Here is a 24,900-nt window from a genome sequence, read left to right on the forward strand (position 1 = left end):
GGAGAAAGCTACCCACAGAAAAGGACACTCCCAAAATTTGGGGCAGTCCCAAAAGGGCAGACCGATGCCAGACGCCCCCTTGTTGCCTAGAACCGCCCCTCCTCACCCCCACCTCCGCCAGCACAACCCACCTCGTGTTAGACTTTCCCTAGGAGGCCACGCATGGCCTTGCTTCCCTCCTAAAGCAGGAGCTGATTTAGTCCAGAAGCCAGCCCTGAAGCCCTAGGACACAGAACATGGGAGTGGGAAAGGTAGGGAGAAGGGAGAGAAAAGGAAGGGTAAGTAAAGTAGAAGGTAGAAAGGAGAGGGAGATGTTCTCTCTTCCTCTCACTCTCTCATTTGCAAACACACACAGGTTAGAGCAAGGTGAAAATAATAAGTATCTCATGTAGAAAAGTAAGCCTGGTGTTCTAAACAGATTTCCAACCATAGCACGTATCATGCCTACCTACCGAAGATATTAGCATTCTTAATAAAGCCACTGCAGAAAGAGTTAGAATAAGGCTTTTGCAGCCTTCCAAAACAACGGGTCTCTATTCAGCATCCCTTTCGGTATTCCTGGCATTGAGACAGCTCTCCATGGTGGGCACACACATCTCTATGCCCACAGACCAGAACAGTCTTGACGGCAGAGAAGAGGCCTTATTCACCTTTGCATTCCTCCTAGCTCAGAACCTTCCTATCAGCAAACACTCCCTGCATTAAACCAAAGGTGGCCAAATTTCCCACACTGCAAATTTTTTAAAAGCTGATCTTTCTGGCCAAGTGTTACATAAACACTGCACTGGACTGAATTTCTCCCTGAACATGTCAACTTTTAAAAATAATCTGGACCAGGACTTGAGGAGAGAGAGGAATGAGGAGTTATTACTTTTTTCTTAATGGGTACAGCGCTCCTGTTTGGGGTGATGGGAAAAGTTCTGGAGATGGATGGTGGTGATGGTTGCACAACACTGTGAATGAACTTGATGCCATTAATTTGTCCACTAGAGATGGCTAAAATGACAAATTCTATGTTATATTTTATCACAATAAAAAAAATAAAAATCATTTAGCAGCTACAAGCTTTAATTTAGGGATTAAAAACTTGGAGCATGAAATGAAGGAAACAGAACTCAGTGAAGTGCTATGCCTTCACTCATGGAACATGGGCTAAGCATTAGGCACTGAGTTTAATCATCTGTTTGACTTAATAAACCAAATCAGTGCTTTCTGACATCAAGACCCAGATCACCTTCAGCTAAGAAGTTAAATTTCCATTCCTGTAAGGGCTCCAAATATGAAGTAGATAGGGCTGCCGTGCCTTATCAAAATTCCTTACCATTCCTGGTAAGTAAATAGGAGGACTTACTGCTCACTCCAGCAAAGCTTTAAACTTTTCCAGTCTAAAATTGTTTGAAAGGAAAGAGGAAAAAAGCAAATAAAGTTGAACTTTCTACCTTAAAAAAATATTTATCACTTGAAGTCAGTTTCTAAGGCATAAAGCTTAACCAACAAATTTTTTTAACCAACTCTTTCTTTAAAAGTGCAACCTAAATCAGCATGTGTGTTGGTAAATTTATTCAAGCGTGTACCCTCTATTATGTACCACCCAGAAAAATCACAATACAGCCAGATCATTCTAGAATTTTCCCTTAACTTTCCACTGTACTAATGGAGCTTCAATTGGTGGAGGAAGCTTCCAAGTTTGGACATCTGTTAATAACATTGAGCTGAAATGACAGCCAAGATTGCTTTTCTCTTATCACAGATAATTGAATTTATGGATGGTGGGACATAGGAGTGCTAGCTGGAGAGTACAAAATGATATTGGCTCAGCTGCCTCCATCATGTATTAATTTTTTTTTGATTAGGTGATCCAAAATGCTGTTCTGGGTAAGCCATCCAAGGAGTATCACTCTCCCTCATTCATTCAGGGCCATTCCATCAAACGTACCTAACGTCCAGGCAAAGTAATACTTGGGCTTCGAGGCTTGCATGACAATATATAAGTAGCAGAGCCGAGTCAGAAAGTTTGCTTTGTGAACAAACCAATCATCAACCAGGCAGGTGACCGGGAAGGTCTTGGTGAGTGTCAAAAACAGGAGGAGAGACACCAAGGTCATACACAACTTGTGTATCACAGCTCCCTGAAATGTGGGGGAAAAAAAAAAATCAGTGTAACCATTCAGGCCTCTGGTATGAGGAAAACAATTTCAGCAAGGGCACATTTTGAACAAAGCTGTTCCAATAGCTGCTCTGGTAATATTCTCTAGATGGAACACCACCAGTAGGCATTCTTAGGACACAAATTGGATGCTGGGCATGTGGGCTAAATGTAAATGAAGAATACACCTCTGACACTTGAGGTCTAAATACATCTAAAATGGAAGAAAATGATCACCAGCACATTCTACCAACAAAAAGAAGGTAGTTTTTTTTTTTTTTTTAAAGATTTTGAGAGAGTGAGAAAGAGCATAAGTGGGGGGGAGGGGCAGAGGGAGAAGGAAAAGCAGACTCCCTGCTGAGCAGGGAGCCCAGTGTGGGGCTCCATCCCAGGACCCTGAGATCATGACCTGAGCCAAAAGCTTAACCAACTGACCCATCCAGGTGCCCCAAAAGGAAGGTAGATTTATAACCCAAAACATAAGAGAAAGAGCATTATAGGGTGGCAGTCTTCCATTAGAAAGAAATAACCAATCGCCTTCCACTTCTGTCACCAGCAGAGTCAAGGAAATGGGTTTGAATTACCAAAAGGAGGACAGAGGCTTAGCTAGGAAGGATTCTGTACAAGTTTTTAAATACCTGAATCAAGACATGAGCAGGTAATGGAAAGCTTTAGAAAGCCTTCCAAGGTGGTCTACATGTAGTCTGCTCTAGTATTAAGATGCATTGGCATTTTAAATGCCTCTAGACCAAGCGATTTTGCCCACTTTCTCTGACATTCCAGGGAATGTCATATAACATCAATAGAACTATAGTGCCCAACTTTATTAAAACAGGCCACTTACTGGGGTGCCTGGATGGCTCAGTCAATTAAGCACCAACTTTTGATTTTGGCTCAAGTCATGATCTCATGGGTCATGAGATCAAGCCGAGTCTCAGGCTCTGCATTCATTGCCAAGTTGGCTTAAGATTTTCTCTCTCCCTCACTCCCCCCCCAACTCATGCTTGCATTCTCCATCGTGTGTTCTCTCTCAAATAAATCTTTAAAAAAAGGGGGGGGCACTTTTTTTGTAATAAGGGGATAGCTACAGCACCTCTCTCAGAGTGGCTTGAGGTTCAGGTGAATGAATATTTGCAAGGTACCAAGAATAGCATCTGGCTCCCAGTCAAGTGCTCACCATGTTTAGCCATGATTATGACAACACACTGGGGAAGCATCAGCCTGTGAGTTCCAGCTACCTCCCACTGATGTGTCCTTAGCCAAAATACCACCTGACCACTTCACTTTTTGCACAAAAATGCAAGAGTCTCCTTGGAGAGTGATACTAAGACTCTGTGATCATAGTCTCTAAATGAGAGCATGTGAAACACAAAAGCACGACTCTGGTAGATTCAGCCAAGAAACACCTGTGAGGACTTTGATGTCTCATGGCCATGGCGACCTTACTCCTGCACTGTTTCAATAACACAGTAAGAGCTGAGACAATTGACAAGCCATAAGCTGCGGAAGACCTGACTGTGTCAAAACTACCTGAAAATTCATGCTTAATAAATTACTTAAGTTTTCAAATAATTAATTTTGCACAGAGTTTAGCATTTACAAATATTTAACTCAATTATCCTGATTTTCTCCTTTTTCCAATTTTCCCTGTTCTTTCAAATAATTAGACTTCCCTTAAATATGGGATATTTGATCTGAATAAATTTAGGATATTTGTAAAGTTCAATAAGTCATCCTAATGTCGACTAATTCAAAATTAATAAAATTCAGGTTAAAATTAAAATATTATTTCCAAAAAAACATCTTAAACACTCAGTCAATAAAACCAATCTTTAAGCATGCCGACATAACACTGGTTTCCCATTCAAGAAACAGGCTCTGCAATAAAAATCACATTGGTTCTGGTTCCCACTCTCTCCCTATCCCCCTTTCATGACATTGTCCTTTGGCTGGATATGAATTTCTATTCATAAGGACAAAAAAAAAAAACTCATCAATCCGAATACACTAACTAGCACAGTGCTGAGCACATTATAAGCATTAAATATTGTCCAGTTGCAGAATGGATCGATTGCTTTAATTATTCCAGCCAATAAGCTCCTCTGTGAGGTAAATGAGGGTGACAGCGAGTTATTGGCCAAGCTTTCTAGTAAACTACTTGGCTTTTTAATTAGAACAATTACTAGTGAGACTCAGCCCTGGCAGCAGAACTCTATTTTCGTGGAGCTCTGGGTAAATGCTTGGCACTAAAATCTTACGGTAGGAGAAGGTTCTGGCAGGTTGTGGAAACCTCTCTGCTTCCAGTTCACTTCCAGCAACTTCGCATGTATATGTCTCCCTTCGATAAAGGCTATATAATCCTTGAAATTGTTGCAAGGGCCAGCTATGACACTCATGAAGTTGAGAAGGTAGCTTAAGTATTCCAAAAACGAGGGTTTTACTCTGTGAAAATAGAAAAAAAAAATTGAAAAACCTTCAGTCTTGGATTTTTCTCGAATATCTGCGAGTAAGCCACTCCTAAACACAGGTGTTGTCTTTATGGATGATGAACCATGACATGGGTGTCTTTGTTTCTCTGAAAACCCATCTAAGCTAGAAACCTTGTGGAAAGGACAAGTTAATAGAGGCAGGTGGCTCAGAGAAGGCAGGTGGCTCAGGGAAGGCACAGCGCTCCGTCGCGCCCTCTGCTGGTCGACTGCAGCTATAGACACGGAGGGAGAGGTCCAGGGCAACTCTGAGGCTGAGATGTGCTCTTTCTCAGCAGCCTTAGCTGTCTGCAAGAGAAAATGGAGGTAAGAAACACGAGGTGGGGTGGGAACCTGACCTAATGTGAGTTGACTGAGATGCTGTGAAATGGGAAAGCCCCCTTCCGGCTGCCAAAATAAACACAAAACAGATGATGGGTGGAATCAGTTTCCATTTGAAGAGGACACACAGAACGCCCTCTTGTCTGCTTTGGCATCCAGGCACGAGGTCCTGAACAACAGACAAAAGTAGTGGCAGGGGAAAAATTCTGTAGAGACCAGTTCTGGGTAGTGTTTTAATGGCATTTAAAGGGGCCGGAGAGTATTGTGGGGAAAGGCTCCCTAAAATGCCATTGCTAACCGGTCACTGGAATTATGCCCTACCAACTAGACTTGGGTACAAAGACATTTAGCAACTCGCCCCAGTTTGCCCTGGACTTTCCCAAGTTGGGCCCTGAAGGTCTCATGTCCTGGGAAACTACTCTGTTCTGGATAAACCAGGACAGTTTGTTACCCTAAAAAGACTCCATCTTTGGTATAAAATGACACCGTTCCCTACAGAATGACTAAATTGTTAAGTATGAACTAGGAATACCCAGGGTCAAATGCCCAGCATTTATACCCCCATAACACTGAGCAAAGAATCTGATTCATTAGTCGTTTGCAGTGGGTCTCCATTGCTTCCAAGTCCTACCCAATCTTATACTGCGAAAACGAGGCACTCGATTCCATCCTACATTCCCAGCCCTACTTCCTACCCGTCTTCATCGAGGCATTTAATCATTCTGATGCGCGCTGATAATTGTTTCTTGAGGACCCTCAGACACATGGGCCAATAAAAATAACTCTGTAACGGACATAACTACAGTGGTGAAGGAGAATCTCATAAAACTAACAAAATCACAGATCCATTTACTCTCTGGCCCAGTAATCCCACTTCTGGAAACCTATCCCCCACTGCTATGCCCAAACCTCTTTAAAATGACCTGAGAACAGGGTTTGTAAAAGCCAAAGAGTGGCAGACAACCCAAGTATCCATCAACAACATATTCATTAAATAAATAATAATACATCCATCTAATAGGGTTCATATCTATTGAGAAATGAGAAAGATTTCTAGACACTGATATACAAAGGGTTCAAGAATATATTGTTTAACTTACTTTACAGCAAGACGCTGTTGCTCAGCAGAGAGGTCTTCAGCTCTTCGACCTAATCCTACAAAATAAAAAAAATGTAGAAATAAGATGTTTGAAGTAGATAATTCTAAATGAGGCTTCTAAAAGTCATTTGAAAAAAGTGCTTTATTTCACACATCATAAAATCATTTTCTTTTCTGACAGTCTCTACAGGCTCTTGTGAAGAGGGGAGAAAGCAGGGGTTACTCCTATTTAAATTGCATGGGACATGGATCTCAGGGAACTCCCTACATCTCCTGCACTCCTTACCAAAGTACGTATGTTTTCATTGCTACATGAGAGAAAAAAGCCTGCCTTTGCAGCCTGCTCCACCTTAAAGACCTCCCTGATTATGCTGGCTGCAGACACCTGGCACCAGCTGAAAGCATGGGTGTGGAATGGGGAAAGGAACAGGGGACTTTCCTCTTCTAAAAAACAGGAAATATAATCCTGAATGCAGGGAAAACATAAAAGATTTATCAGGTGATTCTTCTTCTTTTAAAATTCATCCATGTCAGAAAAGGGGGAGGGAACCAAATCACATTTGTGCTTCTCGTAAAATGTATATGTTAACTTATAGTCAAAAAATCCGACATGTCATCTAAAAGCTACAGAGCTTGACTACAAAGCTGTATGTATATTCAGCTAAAAGTGATGATGGTCACCAATCAAAAAGGCAATTCAGAAAATATGTATAAAGGAAGACAGTGTTTCTGGAATTTACTTGCTCCTACTGCACATGAGAAAAAAAGAAATGGCAAATAAACACCTTGCTGCATGTAAGGGTTTTTCCAGAAAATCAGGTAAACTGAGAATGCTTTAAAAAGTAAATTTAGGCAAAAAGCCTATTAAAAAAAAAAGAAGCAGTGTTAAAAAAAATCACACTTTTTTCTAAGATGTCAACCATACATCTCTGGCAGTCCTAAAAATTAAATTGATTTTAGCTATTGGTTTATGTGCTAACGTTAGACTATAACGACTACCAACTAGACTTGGGTACAAAGACATTTAGCAACTCGCCTCAGTTTGCCCTGGACTTTCCCAAGTTAGGCCCTAAAGGTCTTATGTCCTGGGAAACTACTCTGTTCTGGAGAAACCAGGACACTTGGTTACCCTAGAAAGGCTCTATCCTTGATACAAAATGACCCTGTTCTCTGAAGAATGACTAAATCGTCAAGTATGAACTAGGAATATCCAGGGTCAGAATGAAATTAAATCAAATCCCAAGCTTTAAAGAAAAATAAGACTAGCTAGCAGAGATCATAAATCTTCTCAATCTGGTAGCACATAAAGGAGCTTCAACAGTCAGAAAGCGTTTGCCAGAGCAGTACAAATCTGCAAAATATACTTTTACTAATTGAACCTGACATCTCTTCCACCCACTTTGAAATCTTCCACCAGGCTGAAAGTGCCGTCCTCCTTCCCTGGAACCAGGTCTTAATTGTGTAAATCACACTTTCTGGTCATTTGCAGGAAAGGCATGAGCAAAGAAAATGTTCAATTGTATACAAACAGAAGATCCTTCCTTCTTCCAAGGAGAAGGGCCAGGCTAATCTCATTAGATAATCTTCCAAGCCAAACAAAACAAAAACACTAAACAAAATAAAACTAGCATTAAAAATGGTTAACCAGCCAATACTTTTTTTTTTATTATTACCTTATGAGCTTCTCATATTAAACCAAAGAAAAAGAATGCCATTTCTTCTCAGCAGATTTGGAAATGAAGGGCAGTGAGTACCATAAATTTAAAATATTACATAAGTAAACAGAAAGCCAACTGTTCTCAGGGTAAATACTTCAGCAAATTTAGACTACAGATTCAGCAGGGAAGTGGTACATAATAGTTGAGAAGAGTTTTGATTAAAGAAGCTTGCAAATTTTTGACAAGTTATAGAAGAACTGCCAGAACTTGGCTAAACTCTGGACTATGGGTAGAGTCCAAACAAAGAGCTCTGAATGTCAGTCTCGCTTTCAGCACCAACAGGCGAGTCATTTTTCTCACCATCATGAACTTGGAATGCCAAGGTCGTGATCTTCTGTGTGACAATCATCAGAGGCCTAAAAGGAAGATAGAAGATAATCGATTGGCAGAAGGACCACTAGAAGAAACATTTATTCTATTTCCCTGCATGGTAGTTTTTTCATCTTAAAGGCCATTCAATACAAAGCAAAAACAAAAACAAAAACAAAACAAAAAAACACTAAATTCAATAAACTCCCTTAAAATCATTTTAAATAAGTAGATATAACAACACTGAACGAGATCATATCAGAAGGCCCCTCTTGCACTGTTACTCAAAGTGTAAGTTCCAGAACCAGCACCATCAGCATGCTCTGGGGCTCATTAAAAATGCAGACTCTCGGGCAGCCCAGGTGGCTCAGCGGTTTAGGGCCGCCTTCAGCCCAGAGCCTGATCCTGGAGACCCAGTATGGAGTCCCACGTTGGGCTCCCTGCATGGAGCCTGCTTCTCCCTCTGCCTATGTCTCTGCCTCTCTCTCTCTCTCTCTTTCTCTGTGTCTCTCATGAATAAATAAATAAAATCTTAAAAAAATGCCGACTCTTGCACACTCCATTCCAGAGCCAGAAAATGGGAATCTGCATTTGAACAAGATCTCTAGAGAACTCAGATGCACATTAAAGTATGACCACCCCTAGTTTGGGGGATACCTAATCCAGTGCCCCAGTTCCACTTGGACGAGATATAATATTCTGGCTTCTTTATCCTAATATGTCCTAAATGCATTGCTCTATTAAAGGCAATTCTTCCATGCACACATAACAAAAGATACTTTTGTAAAATACTGTCAATAAACCATTTAGTGACCAAAAAATAACACCCATCCTAATTTGAAAAAAGACATCAAATAAAAACTTGCCTATGAAGTGGCACCCATGCCAAGAAAGGTGCCAAGATAATTCAACAGAAGCAAGGACAGCTTTTTGTTTTTATTATTTTTTAAAGATTTTATTTATTTATTCATGAGAGACAGAGAGAGAAAAAGAGAGAGAGGCAGAGACACAGGCAGAGGGAGAAGCAGGCTCCATGCAGGGAGCCTGACGTGGGACTCGATCCCTGGTCTCCAGGATCACGCCCTAGGCTGAAGGCGGCACTAAACCGCTGAGCCACTCAGGCTGCCCAAGAACAGCTTTTTAAAATAGTGATGATGCAACCAGATAGCCACATAAAAATATAAAAGTAATTAAAAATGCATCAAAGATCTAAATGTAAGAGCAAAAACTATAAAACTCTTCAAAGAAAGCATAGGCACATATCTTCATGGCCTTAGCTTTGGTGATGGTGTCATAAATGTAACACCAAAAGCATAAGTAATGAAAGAAAAATATAGGTTAAATGGGTAGCATTTAAAACCTAAAATTCCGTGCTTCAAATGACACATACCATCAGAAAAGTGAAAAGACATTTCACAGAATATATGAATATATGTGCAAATTATATGTCTGATAAGGGACTTGGTATTAGAATATATAAAGAACTCTTACAATTCAAGAAGAATAAGACAATCACCCAATTCAAAAATAGCCAAAGGACTGGAATGGATGTTCTCGGAAAAAGACATATGAATGGTAAATAAGCAGGTGAAAAGATGCTCAGCAATAATCAGCCATCAGAGAAATGCAAACCAAATCATATACCACTTCACAAGCACAAGGATGACTAGAATCAAAAAGATAACAAGTATTGGTCAGGAGGTGGAGAACTGGAACCCTCAAACATTGTTGGTGGGAACATTAAAAGGTCCAGCTACTTCAGAAAGTCTGGCAGTTTCTTAAAACATTAAACATAGAGTTACTGTATTACCAAGCATTTCCACTCCTAGGTATATACCCATGAGAAATAAAAATGTATCTATACAAAAACTTGTACACACCTGTTCAGAAAAACATCATTATAGCCCAAAAGGAAATAACCCAAGTGAAATGTGGTATGTCTATACATTAGACTATTATTCAACAATAAACACAGTGAAGTACTGACCCATGCTATAATATGGATGGACCTTGAAAACATTATACTAAGTGAAAGAAACCAGACACAAAAGTCATATATTGTATGATTCCATTTGTACGAAATAGCAGAATAGGCAAATCCATAGAGACAGGAAATAAATTGCTGGTTGCCTCAGGTTGGAGCAATTGGGAGGGAAATGAGGACTATGGCTAATGCATACAGGTTTCTCTAGGGGGTGGTGAAAATGTTGTATGATTAATTATGCTAATGGTTACACTGCAGAAGGGAAGGATAGCCATGCTCTTCCAGGACTGGTGAGAAGCAGGTGTGGCAAAATAGGGAGCCATCAAGGTGATCATTCTAGTACTGTAGGACATGCTCATAGCTAGCACTGATTGTGACTATGCTCATTTAGATTGAAAAAAAAGAATTGCTCTTCCAGAGCACAGAGGTTTGGATCCCAGAATAAGAGCTGTGTTGAAGCTTTCTACAACAATGTGGTCTTAAAGACCAATATAATTTTGCATCTCACATTCCTGATATTCAACAAGACCTTGGACCCAGAACGTATAACAGATGCCAAGAACTTTTTTTTAACATAACTTTGAAAACACGATAGTTTCTTTACAAAGCCTTTTGGACTTTTTTTTTCCTACTAGATCAAAAGTCCTAGGAATCAGTAATAGGACCTAACTCTCAACTTTCCATACACAAAGCCCAGTACAACATTTTTTAAACTTTGAGGCACACATTCTGATAACTATGCAATTTGCAAACCAAGTAAGTTTGTACATTCCATTTAATCCATAGCTTCATTTTTTAAAGGGTTTAAAAAATAGATATATCAAAAAAGAAAATGTTATGGAATTAGCCTAACTTTCTGTCTCTATAGAAATATAACATTTGTTTTCCTCTATCTGGCATTACATTTAATGTATTCCATAATAAGGCTCATGTTCAAAAATACAGTAAATAGTCTTATATATGCAATTGCCATGAGCAGAAGTCACTCAAAACTATGAGCTTTGAGGGAGGGAGCTATGATTAGCCACCGCTGCTGCCAATTCTATCTCCAACTTCATGCTGAGGTCATGCCCCCTCGAGCTGCTCCAGCCAATGACACAGCCCAGTGACAGAGTGCGGCAGGTGCCAAGGCAGACCCCTGCAAATGAGGTGTGGTACTCTCCCCAGGGCAAGTTTTGCTAGAAGACCACTTACTGAACTTGATGAAATTGTCTTAGACCTGCACTGCGGTCTTCCTTTCTTCCTTGCCTCTCTCATCTCAGGGGTCAGACATGCATTTCAATCTGATGGTTATTCCAGCCTCCCTAGTTTCCCTCACAGGCATTTTACATGGCAAATCTCTTATGCTGCTATTCCCATCTTGGCATCCCCCTCAGAGAACCTGGACAAACACAATACATAATACTGAATTTCTAGATAATGGTCAATAAATATTCAATATGAGGTCAGCACTATTGGGTCTGTGTAAAAATTGTATTGTCATCTTTATTTTGGGGAAACAATGTCTCTTTTGGAGAGAAAAAAAGCTGTGGACCAAATTTAGTTACTTGTCATCTAGACTACTTTCAACAATATATTGCTTCCATTTTAAACATCTCAAGAAGTTTCTAGCAACTTAAGAAACAATTCACACATGTGACCATGGGTTTATTAAACACAATACACTACTAACTTGTGAAAAAGCAGATCTAAAATCTGCAAGCTAGAACTAGAACCTGTTCACAAAGAGGAAATGGAGTTAGAATCCTCCTACTTACTCACTTTTCTATGGATGTAAGGAGTGCCATATGCTCTTGCTCAGAAGACTTCCTCTCTCAACACTTTTTCATTGATCAATTTACTTACACTTATGAGTAGATCATATGCCAAATTTAGAATGCCCAAGTTATGAAATTTGAGAGTGAAATCCAAAAAGTTACTGACTTAAAAGATGAAACTCAAGTATCATCCATGTTGTATTTCAGTCAAAACCTAAAATAATCCAAGACGTGTTTGATGGTTTGTGATTAGAATTCATGCGAACTTTTGCAAAAATTCAAAATCCAAGGTACATGAACACATACTACAAGTACAAGAAGGACACAAAAAAGTCTCCTTGGTGTAGCCAAAGAACTTCCTCAGAACAATGAGGCCTTGACACTTGAATTGTACTCAGACTTTCCACCCCCTGAGAAGTGTGCCTTGTCCATGGATTTGTATACATTCACTAGTAGTAGACACTGGACTTGAATCCATGGGAACCATCCGATCATCTTAAATCAAGGTTTGGGTCCAGCATGGTTGAGGTAGGGCCATTTCTCTTGTCTTACAAATTTTTTTCAATGAATAAAAAACAAAACAAAAAAAAATATCATCAGGTCAACTTCTAGGGAAGATGGTAAAGTAGGAAGATCCTAAGCTCACCTTGTCCACAGATACAGCTAGAAAATAGCTAGTGTAAATAACCCCCAAAAATGTCCTGAAGACTGGCAGAACAGACTTGCCACAGCTAAGCATAGAGAAAAGGCCACCTTGAAAAGAGTAGGAAGAGTGGAGACATGGTTGTGAACCAAACTGACCCATGAGACTGTCTGTAGGTGACACTGCAATCACGGACAGGAGCAGACACCTGTTCCTGCTCAGGTACCTCAAGCCCTGGGGACCCAGAGTGGGAAAATGAACCCCCATCACATTTGGCTTTGAAAACCAAAGGGGCTAAACTTTGCCACTTCTTAGAACCAGCAAGGCTTAACAACTAGAATGTTAAAAATCAGCAGGCTCAGCTCTGGGACAGCTGGAGGGTGATGGGAAACTGAGTCCTGAACCCTAAAGAGACAGCATAACAAATAGCTCTGCTGAGATATAGCACAGAAGCAACAGTTTGAGAAATACCTGGGGTATACTGTGGTATATAGATGTATTTACTAATCTCAGAATGTGTGCTTGAGGGGCAAGTAATCTTTAAGAATCTTCTCCAAAAACAAAAGAAGCCATTTCTCTCCCCCCACAACCCTGCCTCTTTCACCTGCAAGAACAAGCTCACTCTCCAACTAGCTTGCTAATACTGTACAACCCCCACTCCCCTGCCCTGTCCAATCTGTACTTGGCAAGAATCCATTCAGAACAGCATCACAAGCTGGCACTGTGAAAGCAGCTGCAACAGGGACCAACAGCACTCCAAGTGACTCCTGGCTGGGGGAGAGGGGACAATAACCACACACACCATTTAGATTGTGGCCCTAGCAGTGGACTGGGACAGAAATCTGGTCTGACTGAAGGTCCTATCCACCAACTCGACTCTGTCAGGAAAAGCACTCTGTAGTTCAATGTGACCACAGCTCTGGAAAATGCCTGGTCTGAACAAATTCAAGCCGAAGGCAGCCCAACTGGTCCATTAGCAGTAAAGGGACCAAATCCTGCCCACAACAGGCAAAGAGAGCCATTGCAGACAACTGGAATAAAGACAAATGCAGTTCAACCACAATAGTAGGGTGCACTCAACACACATAGGAAAACAAGCACAGGGACGCCTAGGTGGCTCAGCGGTTGAGCATCTGCCTTCAGCTCAGGTCATGATCCTGGAGTTCTGGGATCGAGTCCCACATCAGGCTCCCCACATGGAGCCTGCTTCTCCCTCAGCCTGTGTCTCTACCTCTCTCTGTGTCTCTCATGAATAAATAAATAAAATCTTTTAAAGAAGAAAGAAAAAAGAAAAAAAAAGAAAACAACTCCAAAGCACCAGGTTCTGATGAACAGGGGACACTGCACGACAGGACGTCTTCTTCATAAAGCCACTACTCTGAAGAACAGGAAACATAGCTGATTGTCCCAACACAGAGAAACAGAGAGTAAGACAATATTAGGAGACAGAGGACTATGTCCTAAATGAAAGAACAGGATAAAATCAGAGCAAGAGACCTAAATGAAACAGAATAAGTAATATTCCAGAAAGGAATAAATAGTAGATAGAGGAAGCAGAAGAATGGATCAGCAACTGGGAGGACAGAGTAATGGAAAACAATCAAGATGAATGGGAGAAAGAAAAAATAATAATAAATGAGAAGAGATTAAGGTAACTCAGTGACATCATAAAATGTAACAACATTTACATGACAGGGGTCCCAGAAGAAGAAAGACAAGAGTGGGCAGAAAATTTATTTCAGGAAATAACAGGTGAAATCTTCCCTAATCTGGGAAAGGAAACAGAGATCCAAATCTAGGAGGCACAGAGAGCTCCCATCCCTCCCCCCAATAAAATCAACCCAAGGAAGTCCACGCTAAGACATAAGAAATTAAATTGTCAAAATGCAGTGACAAAGAGAAAATTTTAAAAACAGCAAAAGAAAGAAAGAAAATGGTTACATACAAGGGAAACCCCATAAGACTCTCCACTGATTTTTTCAGCAGAATGTCTGTAGGACAATTGGAAGAAGTAGGATATTTTCAAGTGCTGAAAAGAAAAAATCTGCAGCCAAAAATGCCCTATCCAGCAAGGCTATCATTTAGGATAGAAGGAGAGATGAAGAATTTCTCAGATAGGATCAACAAAATTGATAAACCTTTAGCCAGACTCTTAAAAAAAAAAAAAAAAAAAGAACTCAAATAAGCAAAATCAGAAATGAAAGAGGAGGAGAAAGAACAACCAACACCACAAAAATACAAAGGACTATAAGAGAATATGAAAAATTATATGCCAACAAAATGGGACAACTTTGAAGAAACAGATAAATTCCCAGAAGCACAGAACTTCTCAAAAATTAATCAGGAAGAAATGGAAATTTTTAAAAGACCAATGACCAGCAATGAAATTGAATCTAAAGTCCAGGACCAGACAGCTTCACAGGCAATTTCTACCAAACATCTAAAAAAAGAGTCAATACCTACCCTTTTCAAATAATCCAAAAAAAAAAAAAACTGAAGAGGAAAGGGGATCCCTGGGTGGCTCAGTGGTTTGGTGCCTGCCTTTGGCCCAGAGCGTGATCCTGGAGTCCCAGGATCAAGTCCCACATCAGGCTTCCTGCTTGGAGCCTGCTTCTCCCTCTGCCTGTGTCTCCGCCTCTCTCTGTGTGTCTCTCATGAATAAATAAATAAAATCTTTTAAAAAAATGTTTAGAAAAACTGAAGAGGAAGGAAAACTTCCAAATTTATTCTATGAGGCCCCATTACCTTGATACCAAAATCAGAGAAAGCCATTACAAAAAAAAATTTTTTTAGAGACACTACAAAAAAAAAAGAGAACTGCAGGCCAATATTTCTGATGAGCACAGATGCAAAAATCCTCAACAAAATATTAGCAAACCAAATCCAACAATACATTTAAAAACACATTCACCACAATAAAATGGCATTTATTCCAAGAATGCAAGGGTAGCTCAATATTCACAAATCCATCAATGTGATACCTCATATCAGTAAGAGAAAGGATAAAAACCATGTGATTATTTCAAGATGCAGAAAAAACATTTCACAAAGTACAATATCCATTTATGATAAAAACTCAACAAGTAGGCTAAGAGAGAATATACCTCAGCATAATAAAAGGCCATATATAAACAATCCACACTAACATCATAATCACTGGTAAAAACTGAAAGTCTCCCCATAAGATTGGGAACAAGACAAGGATGTCTCCTCTCACCACTTTTATACAACATATTACTAAAGGTCATAGCCGCAGAAATAAGACAAGTAAAAAGGAATAAATGGCATTCAAATTGGTAATGAAGAAGTAAAACTTTCACAGATGACATAACACATATAGAAAACTTTTTAAACTGGTAAGGGAATTCAATAAGATCACAAGATACAAAAATCAATGTAGAGAAATTAACTGCATTTCTATACATTAATAATGAAGTAGCAAAAAGAAATTAAGAAAATATTCCCATTTACAGTTGCATGAAAAAGAATAAAATACCTAGGAAGAAACATAACCAAGGAAGTGAAATGTGCACTTTATAAACTATAAAGCACTAGCATGGAAGAAATTGAAGATGACACAAACAAATGGAAAACTCTTCCATCCTAATGGATTGAATGAACAAATATTGTTAAAATGTCTATACTATCCAACGCAATCTATAGATCTAAAGCAAGCCTATCATAATACCAACAGTTTTCATAAAACTAGAACAAATTATCCTTAAATTTGTGTGGAACCACAAAGGACTTCAAATAGCCAAAGAAATCTTGAAAAAGAAAAACAAAGCTAGAAATATCATAATTCCAGATTTCAAGTTATGTTACCAAGCTGTAGTGATCAAAACAGTATGGTACTGTTACAAAAATAGACACATGTTTCAATAGAACACAAAATAGTCCAGAAACAAACCTACAATTATATGTTCAATTAATCTTTGACAAAAGAGGAAAAAATATGCAATGGGCAAAAGTCTCTTCAGCAAATGGTCTTGGGAAAACTGGACAGCTACACCTAAAAGAATGAAACTAGACCACTTTCTCACATGAGACAAAAATAAACTCAAAATGGATTAAAGACCTAAATGTGAGACCTGAAACCATCAAAATCCTAGCAGAGAGCACAAACAAAATGTCTCTGACATCAGCCGTAACACCATCCTTCTAGATATGTCTCCTAAGCAAAGGAAACAAAAGTGAAAATAAAACTATTGAAACTACATCAAAATAAAAAGCTTCTGCCCAGGGAAGAAAACCATCAACAAAACTGAAAGTTAACCTACAGAATGGGAGGAAATATTTGCAAATGGCATAGCCAATAAAGAGTTAGTATCCAAAATATATAAAGAACTCCTACAATTCAACACCCAAAAAACAAATAGTTGTGAATGGATCTAAAGAATATTATGCTAAGTGAAATAAGTCAGTCAGAGAAAGACAAATATTATATGATTTCACTCATATTTGGAATTTAAGAAACAAAACAAATGAACAGAGGGAAAAAAGAGAGACAACCCAAGAAAAAGACTTAACTGTAGAGAACAAACTCATGGTTATTCAAGGGGGGTGGGGTGGGTGGAGAGATGAGTGAAATAGATGATGGGGATTAAAGAATAAACTTATCATGAATGAGCACTGAGTAGTATCTAGAATTTTTTATCTGGGGGAAAATATAGAGTTTCCCAGACAAACAAAAGTTAAAGGAATCCATTACCACAAAACCTATCTTACAAGAAATGTTAAAGGAGATTCTTTGAGTGGAAATGGAAGATCATAAGCGGAACAAAGTAAGAAGCACAAAAGCAGTAAGATTAAGTATATCCACAAAAATCTGTCAAGAGATTCAGAAAATAAAAGGATATAAAGAATGACATCATATATCTAAAATGTAGGGAGGAGGAGAATAAAACTTTAGTTTTACAATGGATTCAAACATATATGACCATCAACTTAATATAGACTGCTATATGCATAAGATGTTATATATAAACCTAATGATAATCACAAACAGAAAGCCAGTAATGCATAGCAAAAAAGAGAGAGAGAGAGAAAGGAAGCCATGTATATCACTAAATAAGTCAGCCAATCTAATAGGAAGAATCAAAGGATCAAAGAAGAACTATAAAAACAGCTGTAAAATAAGTAACAAAATGGCAATAAACACATACTTGTCAATAATTACTATGAATGCAAATAAGCTAAATGTTCCAATCAAAAGACACAGGATGGCAGAATGGATAAAAAAGCAAGACCCATGTATATGGTGCCTAAAAAAGACCAATTGCAGACCTAAAGACATCTGCAGATTGAAAGTGATGGAAAGGGAAAACATTTATCATGCAAATGGAGGTCAAAAGAAAGTAAGAGTCACAATACTTAGACAAAATAGACTTTGAAATAAAGATCTGTAACAAGAGACAAAGGAAACTACATAATCATTAAGGGAACAATTCAATAAGAAGACAGAACAACTGTAAATATTTATGTAACCAAGGGGAAGTAGGAAATAGATGGGGTAATTGGGTAATGGGCGTTAAGGAGGCCTCGTGATATGATGAGCACTGGGTGTTATATGCAACTGATAAATTACTGAACACTACATCTGAAACTAATGATGTACTATATGTTGGATAATTGAATTTAAATAAAAAATATTTATGCAACAAATATAGGGGCACTCCAATACATTGAACAGTTACTTAAAAACATAAAGGAAGTTATTGATACTAATACAAAAATAGTAGGGGAGTTTAACACCCCACTTACATCAATGGATAGATCATCCAAACAGAGAATCACCAAGGAAGCAGTAGCTTTGAACAACACATTGGACAAGATGGACCTAACATATATTCAAAATATTCCATCCTAAAACAACAGAATACACATTCTTTTCAGTGTAAAGGGAACATTCTCTAGAAGAGACCACATGTTATACCACAAAACAAGTCTCAGCAAATTCAGAAGACTTAAGTCACACCATGCATCTTTTCTGACCACAACACCAAGAAACTAGAAGTCAGCCACAAGAAAAAAATCTGGAAAGAACACAAATACATGGAAGTTAAATAACATGCTACTAAACAATGAATAGATCAACCTAGATATCAAAGAGAAAATTTTAAAAATGGACATAGAGACAAATGAAAATGAAAACACACTGATCTAAATTATTTGGGATGCAGCAAAAGTGGTTCTAAGAGGGGAATGTATAGCAATAGGCCCACCTCAAGAAGCAAGAAAAAAACAAAGAACCTAATCTTATACCTAAATGAGCTAGAAAAAGAAAAACAAACAAAACCACAAACCAGGAGAAGCAAGGAAATAATAAAGATTAAGGCAGAAATGAACAAAATAGAAACTAAAAAACAATAGAACAGATCAATGAAACCATGGGCGGGTTCTTTGAAAAGATCAACAAATTCTGACAAACTTTTAGCCAAATTGATCCAAAAGAGAGAGAGGGAGAGAGGACTCGAACAAAATCAGAAATGAAAGGGGAGAAATACCCCCCAATACCACAGAAATACATAGGATTGTAAGAGAATATTATGAAAAATTATATGCCATTATACTGGACTACCCAGAATATTCCTGGAAACATAACCTCCCAAAACGGAATCGGGGAGAAACAGAAAATGGAACAGACCAAACACCAGCAATGAAATTCAAACAATAATAATAATAATAATAGTAATAATAATAACAATAATAATAATAACAACTCATAACAAACAAAAGCCCAGGACCAGACAGCTTCACAGATAAATCCTACCAAACATTTAAAGGAGAGTTAACACCTACTATTCTACTATTCAAAAAACAGAAGAGGAATGAAAACTGCCCAATTCAACCAGAGAAAGACACTACAAATAGAGCTGTAAGCCAATATATCTGATGAACACAGATGCAAAAATCCTCAACAAATATTAGCAAACTGAATCAAACATTACATTAAAACAATCCTTCACCACAATCAAGTGGGATTTAATCCCAAGATGCAAAGGTAGTTTAATATTCACAATCATCAATGTGATACATCATATCAATAAGAAAAATGATAAAAACCATATGATCATTTCAATGGATGGAGAAAAAGCACTTGACAAAGTACATTCATTCATGAGAAAACCCCTCAGCAAAGCATTTTTAGAGGGAACATACCTCAACATAATTAGGCCGTATACAGAAAAATTACAGCTAAATCATACTGAATGGTGAAAAACTGAGGGCTTTCCCCTAAGATCAGAAAGAGGACAAGGATGTCCACCCTCAGCACTTTTATTCAGCATAGTACTAGAAGTCCTAGCCACAGCAATCAGACAAGAAAAAGGAACAAAAGGTATCCAAATTGGTAAGGAAGAGGTAAAACTTTCACTATATGCAGGTGACAGGATACTAAATATAGAAAACCTGAAACATTCCAAGGGGCTCCTGGGTGGCTCAGTTGGTTAAGTGGCCAACTCTTGATTTCAGTTCAGGTCAGGATTTCATGGTCCTGAGATCAAGTCCCACATCAGGCTCTATGCTCTGTGGGGAGACTGCTTCAAGATTCTCAATTTCTTCCTGCCCCTTTCTTCTCTCTCTCTTTCAAATAAAAGAAAAATCTTAAAGGAGAGAGAGAGAGAGACAAAAAGAGAGAGAAAAAGAGAATGAAAACCCAAAAGACTCCATCGAGAAACTACTAGAACTGATTAGGGAATTTAATAAGACCACAAGATACAAAATCAATGTATAGAAATCTGTTGCATTTCTAGACACTAATAATGAAATAGCAGAAAGAAGTTAAGAAAACAATTCCAGGGAAGCCTGAGTGGCTCAGTCAGTTAAGCATCAGCCTTTGGCTCAGGTCATGATCCCCAGGTCCTGGGATCAAGCCCCAAGGCTGGCTCCCTGCTCAGCAGGGAGTCTGCTTCTACCTCTCCCTCTGCCCTCCTCCCCAGCTCATGCACACACACCCACTCTCTCTCAAATTAAAAAAAAAATTCCATTTTTAATTGCACCAAGAAGAATAAAATACTTAGGAAGAAACTTTTTTTTTTTTTCCTTGATTTTTCTTTCTTTTTTTTTTTTTTTTATTTTTTATTTTTTTATTGGTGTTCAATTTACTAAGGAAGAAACTTAAACAAGTAGGTGAAAGACCTATACTCTGTAAACTATAAAACATTAATTAAAGAAACTGAAGAAGACACAAATGGAAAGATATTATCCCATGTTCATGGATTAAACATACTATTAAAATATCTGTACTACCCAAAGTAATCTACATATTTAATGCGATCCCTAGCAAAATACCAGCAGCATTTTTCTTTTCTTTTCTTTTTTTTTTTTAAAGATTTTAGTTAGAGAGAGAGAGAAAGGGAGCGAGCACATGAGCTGGTAGGAAGGGGGAGAGCAAGAGGGAAAGAGAAAATCTCAAGCATACTCTGCACTGACCATGGAGCCCAATGTGGGGCTCAAACTCGGGACCCTGAGATCATGACCTGGGCCGAAATCAAAAGTCCAACACTTCACCAACTCAGTCACCTAGGCACCCTCCAATTGCATTTTTCAAAGAACAAATAATCCTAAACTTTGTACAAAACCCATAAATGACCTTGGAGAGCCAATGTAAACTTCAAAAGGAAGAATAAAACTGGAGGTATCCCAAGCCCAGATTTCAAGATATACTACAAAGCTGTAGTATCCATGGAACACAATAGGGAGCCCAGAAATAAACCCACAACAATATATGGTCAATTAATCTTTGACAAAAGAGGAAAATATATGCAATGGGCAAAAGTCTCTTCAGCAAATGGTCTTAGGAAAACTGGACAGCTACAAAAGAATGAAACTGGACCATTTTCTCACCCCAGACACAAAAATAAACTCAAAATGGATTAAAGACCTAAATGTGAGGGATGCCTGGGTGGCTCAATGGTTGAGCGTTGGCCTTCGGCTCAGGGTGTGGTCCTGAAGTGCTGGGATCAAGTCCCACATTGGGCTCCCCTTGAGGAGCCTGAGTCTCCCTCTGTCTATGTCTTTGTCTCCCTCTGTGTGTCTCTCATGAATAAATAAATAAAATCTTAAAAAAAAAAAAGGCCTAAATGTGAGACCTGAAAACATCAAAATCCTAAAGAAAGCACAGGCAAAATGTCTCTGACATTGGCAGTTGCAACATCTTTCTAGATATGTCTCCTAGGAAAAGGACACAAAAACAAAAATAAAACTATGGGAACTACACCAAAGTAAAGAGCTTCTGCCCAGGGAAAGAAACCATCAACAAAACTCAAAGGCCACCTACAGAATGGGAGGAAATATTTGCAAATGACATACCCAAAAAAGTTAGTAACCAAAATATATAAAGAACTCATACAACTCAACACCCAAAAAAACAATCCAATTAAAAAATGGGCAAAAGACATGAACAGACATTTCTCCAAGGAGGACATGCAGATGCCCAACTGACACAGGAAAAGGAGCTCAACATCATTCATCACCAGGGAAATGCAAACCAAATTACGATGAAATATCACCTAACACTTGTCAGAATGGCTAAAATCCAAAACAAAAGAAACAGGTATTGATGAGTACGTGGAATAAAGGAACCCTCTTGCACTGATGGTGGGAATGCAAACAGGTGTAGCTACTATGGAAAATGGTGTGGAGGTTCCTCAAAGTGTTAAAAAAAGGATTACCACATGATCCAGTGATTCCACTAAATTTATTTACCCAAGAAATACAAAATCACTAAATCAAAGGGATACATGCACCTCTATGTTTATTGCAGAATTATTTACAATAGCCAAAATATGAAAGCAGCCCAAGTGTCCATGGACATGTAAATGGATAAAGATGATGTAATATACACAAACAATGGAATATTATTCAGCCATAAGAAAGAATGAAATCCTCCTATATGCAACAACATGAATGGATCTAGAGTATAACGCTAAGTGAAATGAGTCAATCAGAGAAAAGACAAATACCATATGATTTCACTTATATTTGGAATTTAAGAAACAAAACAAATGAGGGGTGCCTGGGCAGCTCAGTCTGTTAAGCATCTGCTTTTGGCTCAGGTCATGATCTCTGGGTCCTAGGACTGAGCCCTGCACCAGGCATCCTGCTCAGTAGGAAATCTGCTTCTCTCTCTCTCACTCTCTCTCTCTCTCTCTTTCTCTCCCTCTGCCCTTCCCTACCTCTCTCTCTCTCTCTCTATCTCAAATAAATAAAATCTTTAAAAAAAAAAGAAAAGAAACAAAACAAATGAACACAAAAAAAGAGAGACAAACAAAAGACAGACTCTTTTAAGTATAGAGAACAAACTGATGGTCACCAGAGGAGAGGGAGGGGGTGATGGCGATTAAGGAGGGCCTTTGCTGTGGTGAGCACCAGGTGATGATGGAAATATTGAATCACGATATTGTACACCTGAATCTAATATAACACTCTTTGTTAATTATACATAAATTTAAAAATGAGTAATTCAATAAAAGAAGAAAATTTATACACACACACACACAAAGAAAAGCACTTTTTTCTTCCTGACCCTAACATTATTATTCTTTATTTTTAAGATTTTATTTATTCACTCATCAGAGACACAGAGAAAGAGGCAGAGACATAGGCAGAGGGAGAAGCAGGCTCCCGCCCCCCCACCCCCCGATGCGGAACTCAATCCCAGGACCCCAGAATCATGACCTGAGCCAAAAGCAGATGCTCAACCACTGAGCCGCCCAGGTGCCCCTAACACTATTATTCTAATTGGGATAAAAAAAATACAGGGGGAAAATGAATAAGGAAAAACAGGCAGATAGATATGTGATTAGAGCAGAAAGACAAAAAAATGCCACTCCCCCCAATACGTACATATGTACGTACACACACACACACACACACACACACACACACACAGAAAATCAATGCCTTCCAACAGACTCTGGGCAATTTACCAGAAGTGGTATCCATTCTATCTGCTTCTCATATCAACTCCCAACAATAAAGAACCTATCTTTAAAACATTAAACAAAATCTCAATTTTTAACACTATTCCAATAAAACTTCCCTTACTCTCTGGACCTAGGGTGGTTAAGTTCTCTGTCCTGATAAAACTGGGACGGAGCAATAATATTATGCAGTCCTCAGTTAGAGGTTAAAGAGCCAGCTGATCATACAGCTGGCTGGCCAGCATCAAGCCAGATCTGATATTTAGGGATCTTATTTTCCTGAAAAGGTAATTTTAGATCCCAAAAGCTATGCTTTGTATTTTTATTACTTCTTTCTTTCTAATGGAAGTCCCCTTATAATAGTAATACATTAGGAAAGCGAAGAGTCAGGCAAGCATTGCTTTGACAGGATGGGAGAATAGGACCATAACAAACTTGCAATCAGGAGCAACATCGGCTGGGCCTGCCATCTTGCACAACAACCAGGAGAGCCAAATGCAACATGAACTGTGCAAATAGGAGCCTCGGCCCAATAGACACAGGAGGTTCAGATGGTACTTTCTCACCTCCCTATCACTTCCTGCCTTACTGGTTACCCCCTGCTCCCTGGATTACTGAAGAGGGAGGTGATGATATTACAATTTTAGTGGAATGCTCCCAAACTCCTTTCAACTGTGCCAGCATCAGCGAAGAAAACACAGGACTCCAGGACCCACAGCAAACAAAATACATTGTCCCATCAGGCTCCCTAGGACTACAACTGAAAGTAGGGGAAACTCCTCTCATTTCAAAGTTCGCCTGGTATCTTCTGGGAACCATCCACCAGTCAAGCAGAGAAGAATGGGCTTTTTTACCCTTCCTATTAATTTTCCAAAGATATAATCTCCCTTCTTTGGCATTTAATGATCACAACAAAATACCAGTTCTCCATTTTAATAGGAACTTACCAAATATACTTGGTAGAACTTAAACTCATGCCCTTGGACTTCAACACCAAGTGACTAAGCTAAGTTAACAAGAAGCTGCCAAAACCCTAAAGAATAAACATGAAATAAGCAAATCGTGAAAACTCCCTACAAATATCACTTCTTTGTCCATATTATAGTAGAACCCAATTACTCGCACATATTGGGTTGGCCAGGTAGAAGGGACAGGATGTTGTAAACCAACAGAGGAAAGCACATTTCTGTGGACAGTTAGGCAAATGATCACTTCCACCAGCAAGGGGTACAGACAAGTAATATTTCCATTATTTCTATCAACCTCAATAAGGTAACAGGGAACACAGAGGGCTATTGGTCCATTCCTACAGGCTATAATTCAGCATGCACAGGATATGCATTCATAATGTACTTGCAAATAGTTTTAAATAACATTTAGGATGTCTCATTATAATCATAAAAAAGAAACAATTATTAAAATAGCCAATAAAGACACCCCCCAACAGAACCACTGTCTTAGCATTTTGATTACCTCCTTCCAGCCTTTCTGACACATGTCCATATTCATAAA

At 38.7% G+C, this 24,900-nt stretch overlaps 1 protein-coding gene across 2 annotated transcripts in view; it reads right to left on the reverse strand.

Moving 5' to 3' along the window:
* The window catches only part of MBOAT1 (membrane bound O-acyltransferase domain containing 1), a 115,113-nt gene that overhangs the window by 18,475 nt on the left and 71,738 nt on the right, over nucleotides 1-24,900 (reverse strand). For both annotated transcript variants that reach the window (XM_025443533.2, XM_025443543.3), the window contains exons 5-8: nucleotides 8,071-8,126; nucleotides 6,054-6,108; nucleotides 4,405-4,588; nucleotides 1,937-2,129 (exon numbers count right to left, since the gene is read on the reverse strand). In XM_025443533.2, coding sequence (XP_025299318.1) covers nucleotides 1,937-2,129; nucleotides 4,405-4,588; nucleotides 6,054-6,108; nucleotides 8,071-8,126 — 488 coding nt within the window. The remainder of the gene's footprint in view (nucleotides 1-1,936; nucleotides 2,130-4,404; nucleotides 4,589-6,053; nucleotides 6,109-8,070; nucleotides 8,127-24,900) is intronic.

Source organism: Canis lupus, chromosome 35 (genome assembly GCF_003254725.2).
Source record: "Canis lupus dingo isolate Sandy chromosome 35, ASM325472v2, whole genome shotgun sequence".
NCBI lineage: Eukaryota > Metazoa > Chordata > Mammalia > Carnivora > Canidae > Canis > Canis lupus.